General features: G+C 38.0%; 1 protein-coding gene across 32 annotated transcripts in view; it reads right to left on the bottom strand.

Annotated features, from left to right (window-relative positions):
* TENM3 (teneurin transmembrane protein 3) overlaps window positions 1–22,163 on the bottom strand; it is a 1,314,113-nt gene that overhangs the window by 165,970 nt on the left and 1,125,980 nt on the right. For 23 of the 32 annotated variants that reach the window (XM_042015010.1, XM_042015009.1, XM_042015020.1 and 20 more), the window contains one exon: window positions 10,246–10,455. The exons of the other annotated variants lie outside the window; for them this stretch is intronic. In XM_042015010.1, coding sequence (XP_041870944.1) covers window positions 10,246–10,455 — 210 coding nt within the window. The remainder of the gene's footprint in view (window positions 1–10,245; window positions 10,456–22,163) is intronic. 32 annotated transcript variants of the gene reach the window in all.

The following is a 22,163-nucleotide window of genomic DNA, read 5'->3' as shown; positions in this document are numbered from 1 at the left end:
AATGAGCAGAAAAACAAGCCCCCTTACACCAGCTACAAGCAACAAAATCAAGGGAAAGCTTTACTCTGCTTTGAACCTTTCTGAATGAACCAAAAGACTCAGCCAGCAGCAGCTGACAGCCAAGTCAGCCTCCTGTATATTCAGATATACATGCTTTATTACAAATAAATTCCATTGTATGTTGTTTGAATAGCTACTGCAGTGTTAAATTGAAGCTTCAAGAAATGCATACAAAGTAATATTTAAGAGACTATTTCATGTGGAGTCTCCAGGTTATGGCAACAATGGGATAAGCTTACTGCTGATCACTGCAAAACAGAGTACCTTTCAACACAAAGATGAGGTGGACTGATGGCAAAATTTACAGTAACTGAATTCCTTTTAATTTGCAAGTATCCTGCAATTACAGTATTTTCAAATTGAGGACTTTGTTTTGTTTGGGTTTTTTTTTAATGACAACAAAGTATCCCGTTACATAAACAGAACTGTTCTTTGACACTGCATCTTGCTGCTAACTGTTATGGGATTTATCTTCAAGAGAAGAATACCAATAAAGAGGCAAATTAATTCTGTTTTCTGTAACTGTAGCAGGCATACTAGTGTAAACACACAGAATTCCCATGGAGAGAGTATTTTTAGTCTTTTGTAATAAATGATCAGCAACTTAGCAGACAGAAACATCTTTACTTTTTTCTTCCCCCCCCCCGGCTCAGAGACCATATCTCGTACGTATGAATTCTAACAATTAAAATAATTCTACCAATTACTTTGCTGCATTCCAGTATGCATAGTCAAGTATGTAATGCAATAAACTATGCCTGAATGGTCTGTTTACCCCACAGCAAGTTACAAGGAAAACTCTTTCGCCTTAAAGGACTTGTCTCTTTGGAGCGTGCAGGCTGGCAAAAAGCCAAGGGAAGCTGGTGCTTAAGCAACCAAGACTGAGCAGTGCCTGTGTGCATTGCAATCTCAGCCAACCGCAGTAAATGTTATTGGAGTTTTTGTGCTGTAAAATTGCTGCTTTCATGCCCACTGCATCTGACAATAGGAATCCTTGGCCTTGCATGAGAAAGGAAGGCTGATGTGCCTTCTAGTCAGATCTCTGCATCCTTAAAAAGCAGGGTTACTACTCCTGTGTACTCCAAATGGGTTAGTGACAAATACATTCATGTCAATGCTTCGTCAGACACACAAAGATACTAAATGGAGAATTCTTTTGTGTATGAGAGAGAAGAGCAGAAAAAACATGGTTTAAGCACAGTCCTTAAGCTATCAAAACTATTGATAATATTTAAAAAGATAAAGGATGTTAAAGGTGACAAATGTTTAGCCTTTTGTACGCAACTTTGAAATAAGCTGTTCTCACAGTCATCCAATGCACATTATTCTTTTTTGCTTAGTGACTCAAGCACAAAATCCTTAGCGTTTCTCCTATGAAAGACTGCAACAAGCATCTGCCAGCAGAATTTGCAAGAGTCCTGTTTACTTTCAGCAAGCAACATGTTCAAAGCACTGAAACATGATCCTCCAACGTACAGCCACTCACAACAGAGTGCAAATGGAAACCAAAAGGCAATGAGAAGAAAAATTAAATTTTTTTTATTTTTGTCAAATGATCTATTTTTTTTCACTACAGGAACTTTTCAACACTATAGAATAAAACATATGTTGCAGTTGCATTACAATGACCTGATTTCTGTATTAACCCCCCACTGGCAACTTCCATTTAATCCAATAGCAATTCCTCAGAAGCACAGTAACTGCAGAAATCATTGGAACTATAGAATAAACTAGGTATTAAAAAATTAAAAACATTTTAAATATCAAGATTTTATTAAAACCTCACAACCTCCAACTCATTTTATGTTTCTGGAAGAACTTTTGTATTCACAATTTCATCAAGGCTCAGTGAGAATTAGAGCTGATACGAAAGGCTTGTAAAACTGTAAATTCAGACTGTTGCTACCAAGTGATGAGCACATAGGAACATGTGTAGGATCTTGAGCCCTCCCTTTCTAATAAAAGGCTTTTAAAAAAAGATTTTGCATTGCAGTACAGAGTTAAAAATATTAGACCTTTCCCCAAAATAAAAGAATGAAAAATCAAAATAAAAGAGCTTGATGTGATGATGTGACACACTTGCATCTGCTCCTGATCTCATACAAGTTATTTGCTTAGCGCTCGCATAACATTTGCTCCTCTGGAAGTCAGCATAAGCAGTACCTGGGCAAAGTCCTCAGCTTTGTAATTTATGACGAAAATAAACTCTCTATGTGACTGTTTCCTTCTCCTCTTACCTTCTGTATTACAGATTAATTTCTACCATAAATTTCCTACAGCCTACTCTCTACACAAGAGCAGTACATCCTCGTTCCTGACTGCTACTTCAGTATTCTTCCATTAAACTGTGACAATTTAAATTCAAGCTCCTTATCTTGCAATTAGGAATGTCTGTTCTGTAATCAAGCAGTCAAAGGAAACTATGTGTGTGCAAGCACTGGCAAGAGGGAGGGATGCATTTTTTGACTCTTAGGTTCATCTATCATGCCAAGTACACATTAGTTCACTTCAAGTGAGCTGACATTTGGGTACAGCATTCTTCCTTCAATAAAATGATATTCTACTTTTATGTTTCACTGTATTTCAGAATGAATTTATCTTCACAGATTTTCTTAAACGGCATGATTTTTTTGAATATGATTTTTGATGGGGAAGGAGGAGTGGAGAAAATGTCTCTACATCAGATCATATCCACACTATGATACACAGTTGGCAGGTTGTCCCATCTGGCATGCATTCGAGTATAAGATGGATAATTTGTCACTCTGAATCCTTTGATTTGTGAAAAGGCCAAAATCATCTCTGGAAAGATATTTTGCAGCTAATGATACAGGAGGTGTGGGGGAGACTGTTCTTTGAAGGCTACAAAGGCCACAGTCTGAGGAGAAATAATTGGGTCTTGGCTCTTCTATTAAGTAACAGAGATTGAAAACTACAAAAATCCCTTAGGAGCAAAACATGACTTACAACAATCAGATATGAGAAGTAATTGCCCACCACTTAGCAAAATTTGATTTTGGAGGGGTGAGGGTGAGATTGGGGAACTGTAATTTGCTCTTGGCAAACAGACTGAATGCTTAATTAAACTGAACAAATGTACATTTTTGTACATTAAGAGAACAATGTTGACAGAAGTTTGGCTTAAAAACCAATGAAAGAGGGTAAAAAGACGGATTCATGAAATTGAAATCAAATATCAAAAAGAGATAAAAAATAAACTGGCTAGCATTCAAGACACAATTTTCAAGTTTTTAAAGCAACTACATTTGCCCCAAGGAAGTGGAACAGATAAATCTGTTGATCTGTAGTACCTGAAAGATATTTGCCTTCCTGCAATGTCTGACTTTGGACCATAAGAGATTTACGTGCTTCTGTAGCTACTGAGGAAGGCTGCAAGCACTGCTACACACTGGCTGAAACAGAACTGTCTCTGGCCTGAGAAAAAAAGTCAGCACGTATTTTTATAACACGAACTTATTCTGTATTTACAGAAAGCTTGTCAAATACCTCTATTCAGCATCATGGGCTTTGTGAATTTGTGGGTATCCAACATTTTTGCTTACAAAATATTTACATGAGTATGTACATGCCCAGAAGACATTGGCAGTTTTCACTGAGAGCTGGGAATCTTATTTTGTAATTTTGCAGGATATAAAATGGTCCAGCACGTGGGAAGGGAAAGCAGCTGTTTTGCAAATGATGTATTGTGGAAGGTCTGGACAACTTCAGCGTGAAGTCTGGGCTACAGGACAAGTCATTTTCTGTTACATTTAAACAGGCAATGCATTTCAACATGCAGGCTGCCAGCATAACACACTTAGCCATAGCTTAGTACAAAAATCTCTGTCATAAACTACATACTCACGTATCTCTGATTCAAAATGCACACAAGTATTACTAGAAAAGCTCCAGGAGGTTATCTCAGTCCGCCTTCTCCTAATTGAATGTAGGTTTGTTCTCACCAGTAAGACTTACATTTCTATTTATTTTAATTTCATGTTACAAAGTGACAGAGCTTCTGTCACTTTCTTGGGACAGACTTAAGATATCTTAATGTAGTTCACTGTTGAACAGTTTTTCCTGATAATGTGCCTAATCTTCCCTTTCCTTATTTTCATCCTATTACTTTTAATTGTATCTCTACACTGCATGCAACATGTTCCATTCTATCTTTGGTTATTAGCTTCCCTTTGCCAGCAATTAATTATTGCTTAACCCACATATTGAGTCGAAGTTTCATCTCTTACCTATTCCCATATAGTAATACCTCTAACCTCATAATTGTTTTCATACAAATATATCTGAACAGTAAAATAAAGAGCAGTAAGATAATTTGACAGGAACTTTAAAAAAGCAAGATGCCTGAATTCCAAATTTATATTCCATTGATGGTATGTCTAGGAATTCCTCTTTGCTGAGATATTTGCATAACCAGCTCAAACTGTAACTCGTGAGTCAGACCATGTTGTAGATCTATGCCTAATTAAAACTCTCTATCACCATTTCTCCTTAGATTTTTCCTGAATACTCCACATCTCAGACCAGCTTATATTTTTCAGTTCTAATTTCATTTTATTAGTTTTTGGCTGTACAATTAATGGTCTTTCCTTGCCCTCTTCTATTAACATTTTGTCTCTATTTGGCACTCAGAACACTTGCTATTTAGTATCATTGGTAAATTTTTAGTGCCATTTTTACTCCTTCATCCATATAACTAATGAGGATGTTAAATAAAACCAAGATTATAGCATATCCCCACGATGCTCTTCAATACAACTCCTCCTAGTTTGTACTATTAGTCCTAATTTATTATCACAGACTATTTCAAAACAAACAGGTCTGAGTTAATTTTTCAAGTAACATGTCTGAGGGCCAGTGCCAGACCTCATGACAAATTGTGTGTACTGATACAACAATGACAAAACTTAATTTATCATGAATTATGAGATTTGAGATAAAAATCGCATTAAACAATGTGTAAGACAACAATGAAAATAAGGCATGTGGATACCCTCAGAGATTCCAGATGACTGCCAGTTAGAATGATGAAAAGAAAAAGTAAATTTCACTGAAAACAGCCCAAACAGCTTTTAAGCATTAAATCTCATGACCTCATGTTTGTTTCCTTGTGTCCTAGAACACTCCCATGCCCCCTTCCCCTCCTTTTGTTCCCCAATAATCCAAACTACTAAAATGCAGTTCGTTAGAGCACGGTGCTAATAACACCAACGTTGTGGGTTCAATCCCTGTGTGGGCCATTCACTCAAGAGTTGGGCTCGATGATCCTTGTGGGTCCCTTCCAACTAAAGATATCCTATGAAATCAAAAGAACTCCTCCTGTGAAATTACATGGAGGGTGACAGCCTGGCTGTCAAGTTCTAGTTCACCAGCACACGCAGTTTCCTTTGTGGAATAACTGTGGCAAGGCAGAGATGGAATAAGGACTGGGAAGGGTTTAGTAGGCACTAAAGCAGGACTACCAGAAAGCCACACAAGGTACTTCCACATCGGCTAAGACTTAATTTGCCATGGGCCTTTTCAATATTCATAGATTATTTCCAACCTTCTCACAAGCCAGTTGGGTATGAAGGGGGAAATCTCAGTTTCCTCTTCCCACCCTCACAGGAGCTGCAAGGGAAGAAAAGATGCCTTAAAAGTCACTTGCATCTTCCACTAACTTATAACACAAATCCCTGTGTGTACTTCCAATCACATTTCCATTTCATTTTGCTTTTGGTGAAAAGAAAAAGGGGGAAGTAAGGCAGATTATTTAGTTATGCTGGTTATACATGAATTGTGGTATCTGTGCAGAAAAATAAAACATGAGAGATGGAGGGAAAATCTGAAGAGTAAAAAACCCCTAACAAACACCTAATAAAATTCACACCTATGCTCTGTACATGTGTTATATACAGTCTTTACTGGTGCCAGGCTTGAGCACTGGGTACTTATTCTCTCAGGTACTTGTACAAAAGCAGAAGGTTCTGACCTCAGCTTGACATTGTGGGATAATAAAAACAATACTTTCTGTATGGCAGATACATTTGTATAAGCTCTCCCATCAAATTCTAATGAGTCATCATGAACTAAAGTCTTTAATTTATAGGAGAATTATGCCAGAGAACATTTGGTGTCTGTAGAGTGACATGTCCTACAACGAGACCTCCTAATGCAGAGAGTTCGAATATGTTTTCATTCAACCAGCTTTATTACATTATTTTTTCTCTTTCACAAGTTTAAATTCAGAGTTGTGCTCTAGATTTCCAAATTTGTAGGAAGGCTTAGCCATTTTGAACTGAAAAGCCCATCAATCTGCAATTCCCACGTGGCTGGAGCAAAATCTTGTTTATTGTGCATTACCTGGCAGATCCTTGATCAAGGACAACTGAAAACCAGTTTATATTATATTGAATTTTTTCAGATCTTCCCATTAGATAAACTATCATCACAAACTGTTATTAAGAAACACGAGAACCTTGATGTTCAAATGCACTATATGAATGCTGCTGTGAAATACATTCTTCTCTATTTTTCATTTTATGGTTGTCCCAGAATATTTCCAATTTAGGTGTCAAAAATCCTCAAACCTGAGTTTCTAACTCAGACACTTCAATTTCATTGTCAGTAGTAAGCATTAAATATTAACTATATCTTGTCTTCATACTCTCTGCTTAAACTAAAAATTTAGCACTGTATTTCTCATTATATTAAATTCTGTGTTAAAAGAAAATCTGCTACTAATTTCGATAAATTCCCCTCTAAATTCTGATTAATCTATAACTTTTCATGGAAGAGGATTAAGAAACTTATTAAGATGCTTAAATACAGATATTATATTACTTCTATTGTTTATAAGCAGACTTAATGACATAAGGAAACCCTCCACCTCAATCACATTCAAGAATCCTTTCCTCTCAGCTCCTACTTCACACTACTCTCCCTCTCACTTAAGCAAGTGTTTAATTCCTGCATATGTATTCAGATGTCCCCATTTCTTAGAAACCATTTTGCTGCTCTTTCTAAAAACAAAAACCATAGCAAATAAATTGTTTTAATATCAGTAGGTAAATAGGCTGACTGCTGGAACAGTCCATATACTGAGCTGTACCCTGAAGAAGAAGTAGAATTAATCAGAGATGCTATGTAAAAGAAGAGTTATGACTGATGGTCCTAAAATTTATCTCCGCCTGAATTTCATGACTTAGTAACACACTGCTCTTAAGATAAATTAAATGATTCCTATTAAACTGTTCACAATAGTCCTCACTTGAGCTGAATTTTTAAAGCTACTAGTAATACCTCCATGAAGACCTTAGCTTCTCACGTGGTAAGCATTTGATAACTCATTTCACTAGTTCTCTTTTCTCTTTTAGGTAATTCCAGAAAAGGAAGCTAACTCCCATTGGTTAACAAAACAAGCTAATCAAACCCAACATCTTAGATAAATATAATTCTACACACATATTTAGATCCTTTAAATTTTGAGTGAGCTGATCAAATAAACTACATTGATCAAATGAACTCATTCTAAAGGAAAACAATCTGATGTTTGAATAGACTAAGGAGATGTTAATTCAACTTGCTATTCAAATAAAGTCAATATAACTGAAAGCAGTTCAATAATATAATTGTTTTCAGTCAGCACCTTTTTTATCCCTAAATGCTTCAACAGTGATCCCTCACCCTCCGCCAACATAAACACTGGACAAAGGCATCTGGAATATGGCACTGGACTTACTTTGAACCCATTAAGATTAGATAGCATTGAAAGTTTATGTGAAGATGCAAGAGAAAAAAAAATAACTGGTGAAAAAAACCCCTTCTCTCTGTGAAAGAGCTACACATGCTGCATTACTACCATTTTAGCTAAAGAAAATGCAATAATCAAATAATAGCATACTAAAGGCCCCAATTAAATGATATTTACTTGATAGGGTAGATTTGGAGAGATTCACATACTAGAATGCAATGCTACACAGCAGTGTATATCATCAAGTAGAAGAAAGTTGTAGCTAACTTACGAAATTCTGCTTTCCTCTGTTTTACAAAGAACATACTTTTTCCCCATCAACAAGCCATCAGCATATGATATGAGAAGCCAGCCATAAGCAAATCAGACAGATAATCCAAGCAATAGTCACGTATGTGCTGAGTGAAAGAAATCTTTCCTCCAGTAACACAAACGCTGATCCTGCAGCCGATTGTGGAAATGGAAGTCCACTACCCGAACACCTCTGATCTTCTCCTTATCCAGCAGAAAACCAACAAGCCTGCCTTAAATTATGGTGATCACTATATATACAGTATACATGGTTAGCAAATTGAAGCATTTCTAAAAACAAGTCTAATCATGTGGAGAGAAAGATCATTCGACAGCAGGAACGGCAAACACTTCTACTACATATATACACTGAAGGGTGAATATCAGACATCTACAGATAAAGGAGACAGGGGAGAACAGTGGGCAGAGAGAAGGAAAAGGAAAATGAAGACATACTTGCAGAATATGCTGGGTTTTCCTCCTGCTTAGCAAAAGTCTTACAAAGAACAACCATCTCAACATATACCATGGTGCTAAGTCCTGTCCTACTTGCAATCAAAGCACCTCTTACGTTGTTCTGCTAAAAGACCAAGACTTGACATGGGTTCAGAGAAATTAATTTAGCTAGTCTGAGATGAAACAGATTAATGAACATTCCTGAAGGTTGGTAAACTCACTGCAAAGCAACTGTTCAAAATTTCAGTTGCAGCAAAAATACTAAAACCTAGAGGAATGATGAAGACCTCCTCGCTTCCTAAGAGGCTAAGAGATGCAAGCAAATCATCCCAACTATTCAAAATTTTTATCAGCTTTTTCTTGCTTTTGCATTTTTCATTTATAGATGAAGGGTTAGAGGATATAGTAATCTAAATATATCGACTTATTGAACTAGATCAGGCTACCTTTTGGATAATGCATATATTTTCTAACAGATTTCATATTCCTATACATAAAAGAAAGGTAACATGCCCTGATTATGACAATGCATGACCACTTTTTTGAGTTCCTTACAGATTAAATATTGAGCAAGTTGAACATGCAGTAATAAAGTTATCATTATTAATTTTAAAGATCTTAATCCAAATGTGTCAAATTCACATACACGACTGCTCTTAGCAGACTGGCCTTTTAGACAAAAAACCAAAATTCCACTCAAAGTTAGGAAGAGAAGCTCAAAGTTAGTGTTTTGCTTGGCAAAATAATTCTGTCCAACCAGCTGATGTGCAATCTGAAGAAAAATACTTCTCCAAACTCCCTCTAGTGGTTCATCTGTAGGTGAAATGTTAACAATCAAAAGACAGAAATGGTTCTCAGAATGTGAAGTGGCTTGTTTCAAGATTTGCTGATCTACCTGAGCAGGGCTGTGAATTAAAAAAATTATTCTTCCAGTCTGCCTACACCAAGGACATCTGTTCAGTCATCTCATGCAACAAAAATGTAAACCCATGGCTAATATATTTTCTCATCTCAAAAAAAAAAACCAAAAAGAAAAAAGGAAAAAAAAGGGATTTCTTTGGGCATGACGTTCAAGCAGACACTCGTGTTTCAAGTATGTCACTCCTTTTGCTTACTGATACTGGTTGGAAGGAAGAGAAACATGGAAACGTACATCTCAGAAGCCAACCACTGCCTCCTGTCATCACACAGCTCTCCTCCTTTAGAGCTTTTTCCTCAGTCTCAAGTGCCCTATCCAGGAACAAAAATCCTGCTCTCCTTCCCTCAGGAAATGAAAGGAACGGCTGGAACCTGCTGAACTTGATGAGGTTGTAAAAGACAACTTTTACATTATTCTGAAGCTAAATATCATGACAGTTTAACCAACTTCAGCCTACCCTTTAAAAAGTACAACTAAAGGTTAGTCACTTGCTAAAAATTACATTTCATAATAAACCATTAATAGCTATTGCTTCACATAAGCATTGCCCGTTAAATTACTTCAATGAGCTTTTATATATTAGAAGTTATTTTCTACTCTTGCTTATCTTACAGTAAAAAAAAAACCCCAAACCAATTTACAGCATTTAAGGGAAAACCAGTTTAAAATACAGAGTCATTTTGATATATTTAAGTTTTATTAGACAATTTCTTAAGAGGATGGAAAATAAAAGGGTATTTAAACTATGGACAAAGTGTCCTCTTCTTACCATGACCTGGGACAGATACTGGATTAGCACCGGTTTGTACTAGAAATGAGCCGGCAGTATAGTCCTCATCTGTATCAGAGTCCTGAACTGGCTGGCTGGCATTATTACTTAATAACCACCTCTGGTTGTCATGGAGATTGGGTGATGGAGGAGGGGAGTGTAAATGTTCAGTAACTGATGGACTAGATGAGGAGGATGGCATGGGAGGACCTATAAAAAAAATAAAAAGAATTTAAAATATGGGTCAAGATATCATATGAAAAACAAATAATTTATTTCTTGTACCACCAAAAGGCAAATAATCTACTTCAAACAAGAAAAGAAGATGGACAAAGAAAATATGACAATTGCCTGAAATAAACTGATTTAAATGCTTTAGAATCCATAACACAATGCCATGACTTGATATATCAATGAACAGTGCTTCTTTCAAGATTGCTTCTTTCAGTGGGACACTCCTGTCTAAAATCTACTAATGAAAGAAAATAATACAGATATGCAGGCACAGAGACAAACAGGACCAGTTTTCCAAGCTCACACATACAGGGAAACTCGCCGCTGTAAATTTCTACCACAGGAGTTACTCTGACAGAACTTTTAGTTTTCAGCAGTGTTTCTCAGACACATATGCTATTTAAAACCTATCAAAATGTTTCACCTGTCAAACTTGTGTCCATCTGCACAAGTTGTTTTAAAACATGCATACACAATGACCACATCCCATTTCTGCATCTTGAAAGTATCTTAAAGTCATCATGGAGGAAGACAGATTTAAATAAAACCTTACAACAGACCATAACAATGCATTTATTCTTTCAATGGAACAATAATTAGGCCAGAATGCAGCAGAGAGAGTTACCTAATCCACCCTGTGAATATATGGGTTCTTCATAGTCTTTAGTGAGCACAGATCTTACTCAGAGTAAGACTGTTGGATTACTTTTGAATAGTGTTATGTAGCCTGTAGGTGGGGAATGTACCAGAATATGAAGAAGCTTTATTACATAATTTATGTTAAAAACAAAATTAGATTAACCTGCATGGTTATCATTCATAACTATAAATCTGAATTTAACTTAGAGGAAAAGGGGCTTTTTTTCATCACGTAATGTGGGAACCCAGAATGCAGAGAATATTTCTCTGCCTGTTTTGAAAGGTTTTACCCCCCTGGACAGTACTGTTTTTGACCTTTGTCCATGGGAAAATTTGCCTAGCCTCTGGGAAGAATTTGAATCTGCAATGGTGTGAATTAGGTGATAGAATACTATGTGAGATTATCACAGGGTGAAAAATTTAGAGTTTTTAGGTCTATTTGCATACTAAATAGATAGAAGTAGAAAACCTCAAAATGGAGGATAAGTTGTAGTTAAAAGCTTCTTTCTCCTTCTTCACTAACTCCATATTTTGCAGCAATAGTGGTTTGGGATGATTGGATAAAGAATTCCGTAGTTCCTGTCTACGTGATTTAGGAACTTGTTGGACATTGGCAAAAAAGTGAAAATATCTTGCATTTTAAGCCTTCATTGGGTAATTTACCTTTAAAAAGGCTGTGAGATCTTGGTAAGTTGTCTTCTTGCTGCATTCTCTGCTCTGTGCTATGTCTAGGCCATGCCAGTGGCTTGTACTCCTTAGATAAGAATTAATAAACACCTATCTGGAGACTGAGAAGCATGAAGTCCCATTCGCCTCCTTTTTTCTCCTGGCAAAAATCTGAATGTCTCCCCCATCAGGGAAGACAACTACTAATGATGCAGACAGCGTTAATGTAATGATTTGGTTTTATGGCACTTAGTTGTATAGTTATGTTGGAGAAGTGCTGCACTTTTCAATGTTAAGTTTAACACAATAAATCATACTGGCACCAGTAGCTTGAATTACCATCCCTCCCTTGTACACTGCTAGACTCATGCTAATTATTATTATTTTTCTTTTATATTCAGTTTATCCCATAATAGTATTTTAAATATCTCTAAAACATGTTGCTAAGCCTAACCAATTGGCTTCCCTGGGAAGAAACCTATGACAGCCTCACCACAACCTATTTACTTAATACTTTCACATATCATTTACCTCTTCTTGTAGTGAACAGCACAACACATATTATTATAATTTAAGATGCAGGCTTGGTCCTGGAAGGAAAGTGAGCACTTACTATTAGTCAGGTAACTTCTGTGTAAAACCCAAGGTTTATAATCAGGGAAATAACAAGGATGGGGGACCGACATTTTACAGGGCTCAACTTGTGAATTTAGAAGTAGGAGTGGGCACATTTTCTAGTTCAAGATAAAATGCCAACAAATTTTCTTGCTACACCTTGATTTTTCACATTGCTTGCTTCAGTAACCTGAATTTGTGGTTATTTCTTGATGGAATATTTAATAGATTATTTATTATATACTCAAATTGATTTAGGTAGCCATTATATTTCATTTTTTGAATAGTTCCAATAAAAAAAAAACCAGGGTTTTTTGTAATATATTTTTTAATCTTGGAACAAATCTCCTTTACTTACTTTGGACCTCTCTTACTAGAGAGGAGAGCTACAGTAATGCGTTCCAGATGTATATGCATATATATATATATATATATATACACACATATGCATATGTACCGTCTGAAGCAAATCAGCATCTTAGTAGTATCTTTAAACTTTATACACAACATTCCTCAATATGCTTCTTCTCAATTTACACTCGATAACTTTCAGGCATAACAGAGCCTTGATTGCACAAATCATAATCACACAAAATACCATGTTGCCTGAAAGTGTGTCATGGCCAAGGTTCCTTAATTGTTTTGTAAATTCCCTCATTTATTCAAATCTATTAATCGTCTCAGTGCTACATGGCTAGTTGACACTGCACTGCACTGATGAGTAGCCATCCAGAACATGCATCACTTGGGTGCCCTGGCCTACTGAATTTCTCAGCTCAGAAAACACCATGTGTCAGGTGTGGGGTGGAAGTGCGAGGATATTAGCAAAGCTCCCACTACTACACTCAGCAGGGATAGATCTCTGCTACTGCAAAAATCACTTGATTAGGGCTGTAACACCACCAGGAAATTATGCAACTTTTTATAAATAAACCTAATTCTGCCAGGCAGGTCTTACAATCATAGAATCATTTACGTTGGAAAAGAACTTTAAGATCATTGAGTCCAACCTTTAACTCAGCATTGCCAAGTCCATCACTAAACCATGTCCCTAAGTGCCACATCCACATATCTGTTAAACACCTCCAGGAACACAGTCTCAACCACTTCCCTGGGCAGCCCGTTCCAAGTTTTGATCATCCTCTCAGCGAAGAAATTTTTCCTAATATTCAAGCTAGACCTTCCTGACACACTGCTAGCTCATGTTCAGCCAGCTGTAGACCAGCAGCTCCAGGTCCTTTTCTGCCAGACAGCTTTCCACCCACTCTTCTCCCAGCCGGTAGCATTGCATGGAACTGTGATCCAAGTACAGGACCCAGTACTTGGCCTTGTTAAGCCTCAGACAATTTGCCTCAGACCATTGATCCAGCTTGTGCAGATGCCTCTGTGGAACCTTCTACCCCCCAGCAGGCCAATATTCCTCCCCAGCTTGGTGTTGTCTGTGAGCTGACTGAGGGCACACTCAATCTCCTCCACATCATTGATAAAAAATTCAAACAGGACTAGCCCCAGTACTGAGCCCTGGGAAACTCAACTACTGACCAGCCACCAGCTGGACACAATTCCATTCACCACCACTCTCTGGTCCTGGCCACCCAGACAGGTTTTATACCAACAAAGAATACAACTGTCCACACCATGGGAAACCAGTTTCTCCAGGAGAATGTTGTGGGAGAAAGTATCAAAAACTTTACTAAAGTCTTGGTAGACAACATCCACTGCCTTTGCTTCATCCACTAAGTGAGTCACTTTGTCATAGAAGGAAGACCAGGTTGGTCAAGCAGGACCTGCCTTTTGTAAACCCATGCTGGCTGGGCCTGATCCTGTGTTTGTCCCATACATGTTGCATGATGGCACTCAAGATGATCTGCTCCATGACCTTCCCCAGCACTGAGGTCAGGCTGACAGGTGTGCAGTTCCCTGGATCCTCCTTCTGGCCCTTCCTGTAGATGAGCATCACATTTGCCAACTTCCAGTTCCCTGGGACATCCATGCTTAACCATGGCTGCTGGTAAATGATTGAAAGTGACTTGGTGAGCTCTTCTGCCAGCTCCCTCAGTACCCTTGGGTTGATCCTCAAAGACTTGTGGGTGTTCAAGTTGCACAACAGGTCACTGACTATTTCTTCTTGGATTACAGGGGCTTCGTTCTGCTCCCTATCCCTGTCTTCCAGCTCAGGGGGGCTGGGGACCTTGAGGACAAGTGGTCTTACTATTAAAGACTGAGGCAAAGAAGGCATTAAGTTACCTCAGAGTCCTCCTCATCCTTTGTCACTGTATTTTCCCCCTTCATCCAATAAAGGATGGCTATTCTTCTCAGCCCTCCTTTTGTTGCTTTCTCATCACAAAGTTACATGGTCTGCAGAGAAAATGGAGCCAGCTACATTATAAGCCAATTTTTCAGAAGAACCCTAGGCCAACCAGCTGGGACACGTATTTCTGTACAACTTCATCCAGCACTGGCAGATTTTTGCAGTGAGCTCCCCTTTGATTCCAAGTGAAAAGAGAGAGAGCTATCTATACTGCCATTTATAGAATAAGCTACACATTAAAAAAAAAAATACTTAACACACTAGAGGAATTGTAAATAATGTGCATATTCCTTTCCAATTCTTTTCTTACATAGAATGAAAGGAATTTAAATATATTTTGCAATATCTCTTATTGAAGTCTTAATGAATGCATTTATAAATCATAAAAATCATTAAGTATGACAAAAGCCAATTAGATTGATTACAACACTTTTTCCATACAGCTTAGAGGCATACAGCACTAAGAATATTTCATACTAAGAAAACCCACAAAAATACAACCTTTGATTTTCTCCCCATTCTGCTTCTTTTGATATCCACCTAGCAAAACATTCTGTTGTTCTGCTTTGACTTTCTTGCCTGTATTTTAAAAAGCAAAAGTCCTTGTTTTTATATGTGCACTTGATTCAACAGGAAGCTATTTTTCAAAGGAGATATACTGGACTTAAGAGTATTTAAATCTCATGTTTTAGGTCAATTATGAGAAAAAACACACTTTAATTTGTTGTTATTTTCATAACTGAAAAGATATGACTCCAATTGATCTTTATGTACTTCAAAAAAAATTATCTTACATGAAAATGCAAAATATAGGCAAACTCCAGTAAGAACAGATTCAATATTGCAATATGTGAAGAGGTGAATACATTTGCTAAGGATATGAGTCTCCAAAGAAAGCAAAACACAAAGAAAATCGGTTGTAAGGAGAACATTAAAGAAAGAAATACACCTGAGCTAATAATGGACACATTAAATAGATATGTACAAGGTAATTATGTTAAAAAAAAATGCAGTGTTCTCCATGATCAGCACTCATCTAAAAGATGGCACAAATTAAAAGCTGGAAGCAGAACTGATGTCACATATGGAAAAGCTCAAAGGGACAAGTATGGTAAGTACAACCTGTAAAAAGATAGCAAATAAACAGTGGGGAAGACTGCAGCAATGGACTGGTAGTAATGCATAAGAATTTCCGTAATTCAGTATATTAAGGCTTAAGTAAGTCTAAGGCTGTGCCTCTGTCAATTGATGATGGCTTACACCACTGGTATGAGAGCAGGGAAGCAGAGTGGGGCTGCTGCAGAGTGTGGGAAGGACTGAGGGCAGAGCAGGGCAGAGCAGGGCAGAGCTGTGCCTTCAACCCCAGAGCCTCAGGCACTTCTACCTGGACACAACTCACAGTTTACAGTTATGTACAAGTTGCCTTCCCCTAAAAAAAACCCAAAAAACCCCAAAACAAACAAACAAACAAACATAGCAATTTGCAGCATCTAAGCTTATTTACATGGTATTACGAAGAATAAACCCAACAACTGCTCAGCTTTCATCCTTTATAGGTTATCACATGCTGGAGAAGCACTTTGCTTCAACAACAACAATGGGTGCCTGGATCAACTGCATCTCCACTAGATGTATTTTAGAGAAAACAGTATTAGACACTTTTGGTGATTTTTTTGCCTTTTCTTTTATACCCCTTTTATATACCTTTTTACAGCTTTTTGTATTAGTGTTTTTTAGCCCACATTCTTAGACTTATTCTGTTAAGCTAGGAGACTAAACATCTTAGAAGCCTCGTAGTTCAGGATCAGAAAGCCCCAGACGCCAAGGCCCTCTCCAGAACACATTCTGTAAACTAAGACAGAACCATCCAGGGGGAAGGTTCCTCGGGGAGAGGGGCTAACTCAAGCCTCTCACTGGGGAATCTTTGATAGATATGCTAATTAGTAAGGCCTATAATGATATACCAGATCTTTTGGGGGTGGGCATTGCGGTGTGCATTTCGGTGCATTTGACCTGGACGTGCACCTAAGGATCCTTAAAATAAATACAGAGGTAAAACCCCTTTTTCCCTTCTAACAGTGTTTGATTCTTGATTTTAAGACCAGGAAAAGGCATCATTGGAACATGGTATTTAGGAGAAAAGTGGGATGAGAGAGAAGCAGTAGTGATGATCTCCTGCTCTTTCAGGGTGGGCAGGCTGAAATAGATGACCCAGAGTTTCTGAGGAGTCCTAAAACACATGCACTTATAAAATCTTCCCACCAGATTCAAACTCTTAAAGCAGAAAGATTTTTCTGGCAATGACTCTAAGAAGAAAAAACCTTGTTTATTTTCTATTCTGATTATAAATCAGATTTTTCTGACTATAATTCATGAAGCAACGAAAACTTCCCTGAGCTGAAACATGACCTTAAAAATGTGTAGTTTTCAATGTTTAAACGAATTTCTTTAATGCAGAAATCTTGTTCATATATCTAGATTGCCCCTAAAATCCTGGCATTATCAATTTACTTCCATTGTAAATTGCATTTGCAAGTTACGTACTTTGAAAAAGTAATTTCACTATAAAAATTTGAAGGGCCATTATTTTCATCTCAATCAGGTTGCACAAATCCTATATCTAACTTACATACAACTTCTGATGGCTGCTTAAAGCAATACAACAGTAGACAGCTCTGTTTAGGCTGTTTAGCTATGGCAGAATAGTGTGTTTTTCTTTTCACAGTGTTGGCAGCCCTTGTCACTGAGACTGAAGCAAAAAATTCCTCTATCTGCATCTCAAACACACAGAAGGAGAGTCTTATTTTGAAGTGGTAAAGAGATTCTTACTGACTTCAATGTCAGTAAGAAGATGGTATTATATTACAAATTGCAAAGAGATACCTCTTTACTGAAATTAATGGGATTTTTGCTGGTGAGTTCACAGAAATGAAGATTCAATGTTATATTAAATGGCACTATTAAGTCATATAAACCAAAACCCATACCCCATACTGTGGAAAAACATGTTATACATATAATGGATGACTAAGAATAGCTATATATCTCTACTTTGTACTTTGCTGGTTACAACAAGGCAGGTTGCTGGGTTTTTGTTTTCATTTTTGTTTGGGTTTTTTAAAATAAAACAGTTTAAGGATCTTTTAAAACTTGGATGAGACAGGTAGTGATTTTTGAAGGTCAGAAATAACATGTCTACTGGCTAAATTAATTAGAAACCAGAACACTTTCAAACATGAAGGACACTTAGAAGCCTTCTGCATCAAGATGAGATGACTTTTTGCAATCTGTTCTAGGACTTCCCAGTGCGCTGAAAGCTGTACACACTCTTGTTAAAAAGGGCACCTATACCCTCCTAACAAGTTTACTGATTGCATCCCAAAATTTCAATTTCCAGTGTATCACATGTAGATTGACCCAAAAAAGCCCCTAAAAAAACCCAACCCCCCCCACATGGTATGTACAACCCTTAATGACTGTATTTTGGACCTCTTCATCTCTGCATATAACACAATAAGTTAGTAATAAGTGAGTTTCAATTTTAAACTAATTTTTCATTATGGACTTCCAGTATGCTCTCCAACCTGTATGACTTGGCATTGGCATTTATCTCTCTGCTGGATCCTGCAGCCAACCTGCAGTGACAGTTATCTCTTAATTAATACTCTACATGCAAATGGAAGTACCAAAAAGTGCTGTTGCATAGCACACAAAGAACAATTATTTATAGCCAACACAGTTCTCTTTATCTACTTATACCACAGTCGACCACTGTAGCTACTGTGAAGATCTCCCCAAGGAAATACATGCATAGACAGTCTTCCAAATATATACATATATATAAATAAGACTGTATAAATTCATCTATAGTGGAAAACACTGCAGTGAAAAGAAACTACATGCCAAGAACTCTTTTAAAAATAAATGCTTTTAAATGCATAGAAATTATGCTTGTGATCTACTGTGGATTCTCCATTTGTCTGTGTTTTGCTTTTGTAAGTATAATGGATAATGACCCTTTTATCCATAAATTGGGAGGTGTACTTTTGAAGTTTCAAATCCTTCTGAGTCCTGATGAACTGTGCCTTCATGTCAGATGCAAACTTTAAACACAAATGACATCTACTTTTCCTAGATTTTCTCAAAAAGTTAGTACTTCTAAACAAAACCTGTATTATGTTGACATGTATTCCAACTCACGAGGTTGCAACTACTTCTGCAGACTAATAAAGTTAAAACTTTTTAAGACTATAATCAAAGGACATTGCTTTGAAAAACAAAAGTAATCCATTAGAAAGCAAGAGAAATACTGGCCTGAAATATTGTAATTCGGTTTTTTTCCCTCTTGTAAGTGTAGTATAATAACCAGAGTCTGTAATATAAAACTGGTAATTATCTTCTAAAAAAGAGAAAGATTTCTTAAGAAAAATGGTTATGCCTTAGGACTGACACACATTTCTGAAGCAAACACTTTATGTTTTGAAGCATTTTCGTTGTTTCAAAAAGTTAACAGCTGCTGCTAAGCAGATTGTTAAATGAAAAGGAGTCCCCTGTTCTTACAGTGGTCAGACTGCATGACCACAGTAGCTCCTTCTTCAATCCTGAGTTCAGGCAGTGCTCATCTTTGCTTTAAATGGGAGTTTTGTCTGTAGCGAAATTGCAGACTCTGAGCCTTAACTGACAGAGCATCCTAACTGAAGTGCATAGCTCTTACTTCTTTTTTAAAAAATTCTTTTACTATTCTTATTTTCAAAAGGAATCACCTTATAAATTCAGAGCCAGGTGCAGGGCAGAGGTCCACTCACCTAGGCAGAAAGTCCATAAGCTGAACTAAAACATCAAGCATCTCTACCATCCAGGTTTTATTTTTTAGGAGCTATTCTGCTCAACTCAACTGAATCTTCCCCTTTATTTCCCTCAATATTAATTAAAACTGGGCATGCAAAATACTGGAAGGGAACAGAGAGCTATTTCCAGAAGAGTGAAAAATCTCCATTCTACTCAGAAAAGCATTTTAAGTGATAGGTCTCTGTATTTTTAGAAAAACATTCCTCTTTTTTTGGGGGGTGGGGGTGCAGTTTTGGACAGAAGCAAGCTGAAATCAACGCCAGATTGCAAAATATTCTGATTAACTCCTATCTTCACTTGAGATGTAGAAGTTCTCACATGAAAATGTCACCTCTCCATTTAGAGCATCTGCTGGGATTCAGACTCCTCTGCCTTGTGATGGGAGTCTCATACAGCACAGCCAGGACAAGGAGACACCAGCCCAACCACCGACCCAGCTGTACAAGTTGCACACTCGCAGTTTTGGCCCAGCCAAGTACCACCTGCAACCAACTTGCAAGCCCTGGCAGCCAGCACACAGTAGCTTGAGCATCACAGCCAGAAGGTCTCCAAGGGTGCGTAGCACTTGACTGTGCATGGAGGGGAGCTCCTGGGGTCCCCACGTGGGTCCTCTGTAACTTGGCCACAGACCTGGTCCTTTCCTACCACAGCAGTTGGTGCCTGCTCAAGCGCAGCCAAGTTGCAGAGGTGCATGGCTGCTCTACGTGCAGGCACACAAGCACAGCTGTGCACCTGTGCAATGCAAAAAGGCACCCATGCATGGCCAATCACTGCTGCCTCAGTCAGAGCCCTACATGGCTGTGCACATCTCCCTGGGCCTGCTGCTTCACTGACCACTACCATGGGGGGGGGGAAAGGGCAGGAGAGATCTCTTGGGTAGCGGGAATGTACAGCCAGTCATTCCCTCTACTCACTATTCATCAATTCACACGCAAAACAAACTAAGCATCACACAGTGCTGTAAGAAAGAAACCAGCCCTTCAGAAAAACCTGCCAGGATTTTCATGTTCAGAAAACCCAAACTATAAACACACCACAGACACAAGCTAAAACCAGGAAAAAAGCCCACCAGGTTTTTTTTCCCCCCCTGCATTTCCAGAAATGGAATCAAGCATCAAAAATGGAGCAGCTGGCATATACTACAATCAATGTAGGAAGGATAACCGCTCTCAGTCTGTCTTATATTCACTCAGCAATGACGCTGAAGTGTTTACCAAGTTTCCACTCTCAATCCTGACCTTTGTAAAAGACTGTAATTTTTCTGGATGCTGATACTCTTTCAGATGGCAATTCATAAAGAGTAATCACCTATAAAAGTAACCTTTGAAGAAACGCTTCTTTGTTCTTGCTATCCATGACTTTTTATTATTAGAGGTGAAATGGATTGAGCCATGTCACTCTGGTTTATCATTCTTCCAACATGACTCAGTGGTATGCACTTTGTATTTTCACAGTTGCTTTTGGCTAAATTAGGGTGGGCAGAAAATGTCTTCTTTGGAATAGGACAGGAAATACATCTTGAAGAGCACAAGAGAACTTGAAAGTTTTTTTGGAAGGGAGTGGGAGAGAGGCTTCTTAAAGAGGAAATAAACCTTCTGAGAATGATTCACAAATCACTTGGTTTTTAGAATCAGGTAATTTCCCACCCTCATTCCTCCCACCCCTGTAAGAAGCAGTCTAAAGAGGAATGAAATCAAATACTAATTAACTAAATTTGGTTTTCTTAATTCTCCTGGGTCCTATATGGGAAAAGCAGTCTAAGCAATGACAGGGATACCAGTTTTGCCTACTTTTGCTACCAGTGTGGCCACTGCCTTGCAGTCTGCCATAACGGGAACAACATCTTTGAAAAAAAGCATCCAGAGAAGCGCTTAATAACATCAAGTTGCTTATGCTTGCAGACCACAGAATATGACTTGTTTTCTCAGAAGGAAACATAGCAATTTAAAGAGATTTTGATAGATGTGAACAAAGAGCAACAAACTGCTGAAAAAGTGTTCTATAAACCTTGCTTACAAAAAAATCTTATTTCTTACAATCCACAAGAATCACAGACTATTCTGGGTTGGAAGGAACTGACAAGGATCACCAAGTCTGTCTCAAGTAAATGGCCCATATGGGGATCAAACCCGTGACCTTGGTGGTGTTAGCACCATGCTCTAACCAATTAGTTCTTTTGGTGTGGTTATTTATATCCCTGTGAGCTGCATTTTTTGGATCATAGCTATTTCAAAAGACCAGGGCTGCAGCACTGCAAAAGAAGAGGAAGAGAAGGAGGAGAAGGATGGATACAATGACTGTTTCCATCTTCACCAGCTTCTGATTGCAAGCTGCCCCAGACACCGGCACATGCTGCCCCACAAGCTCCGTGTGCCTCCCAGCACGGCTCTGCCGGGACCAGCACGATGTTGAGCAGCCATCAGAATGAGCAGCACTACTGCCAGAGCCTTCCATGTGCACTAAAACATCACACTGCTGCTCCCTGCCCTCTCCCAATAAACTGAAGCAAACCAATAAAATTTCCCATAACACTAAAGAATCACGCCATGCCTACAGAAGCGCGGATTTAGCAATGAGAAAGGAGAAAGCAGTCCTGCCAATGAAA

Source organism: Corvus kubaryi, unplaced genomic scaffold (assembly GCF_017639235.1).
Source record: "Corvus kubaryi isolate FWS band 111438036 unplaced genomic scaffold, C.kubaryi_AGA036_p1.0 split3-131, whole genome shotgun sequence".
Taxonomy (NCBI): domain Eukaryota; kingdom Metazoa; phylum Chordata; class Aves; order Passeriformes; family Corvidae; genus Corvus; species Corvus kubaryi.
This window is presented reverse-complemented; position numbering and strand designations above follow the sequence as displayed.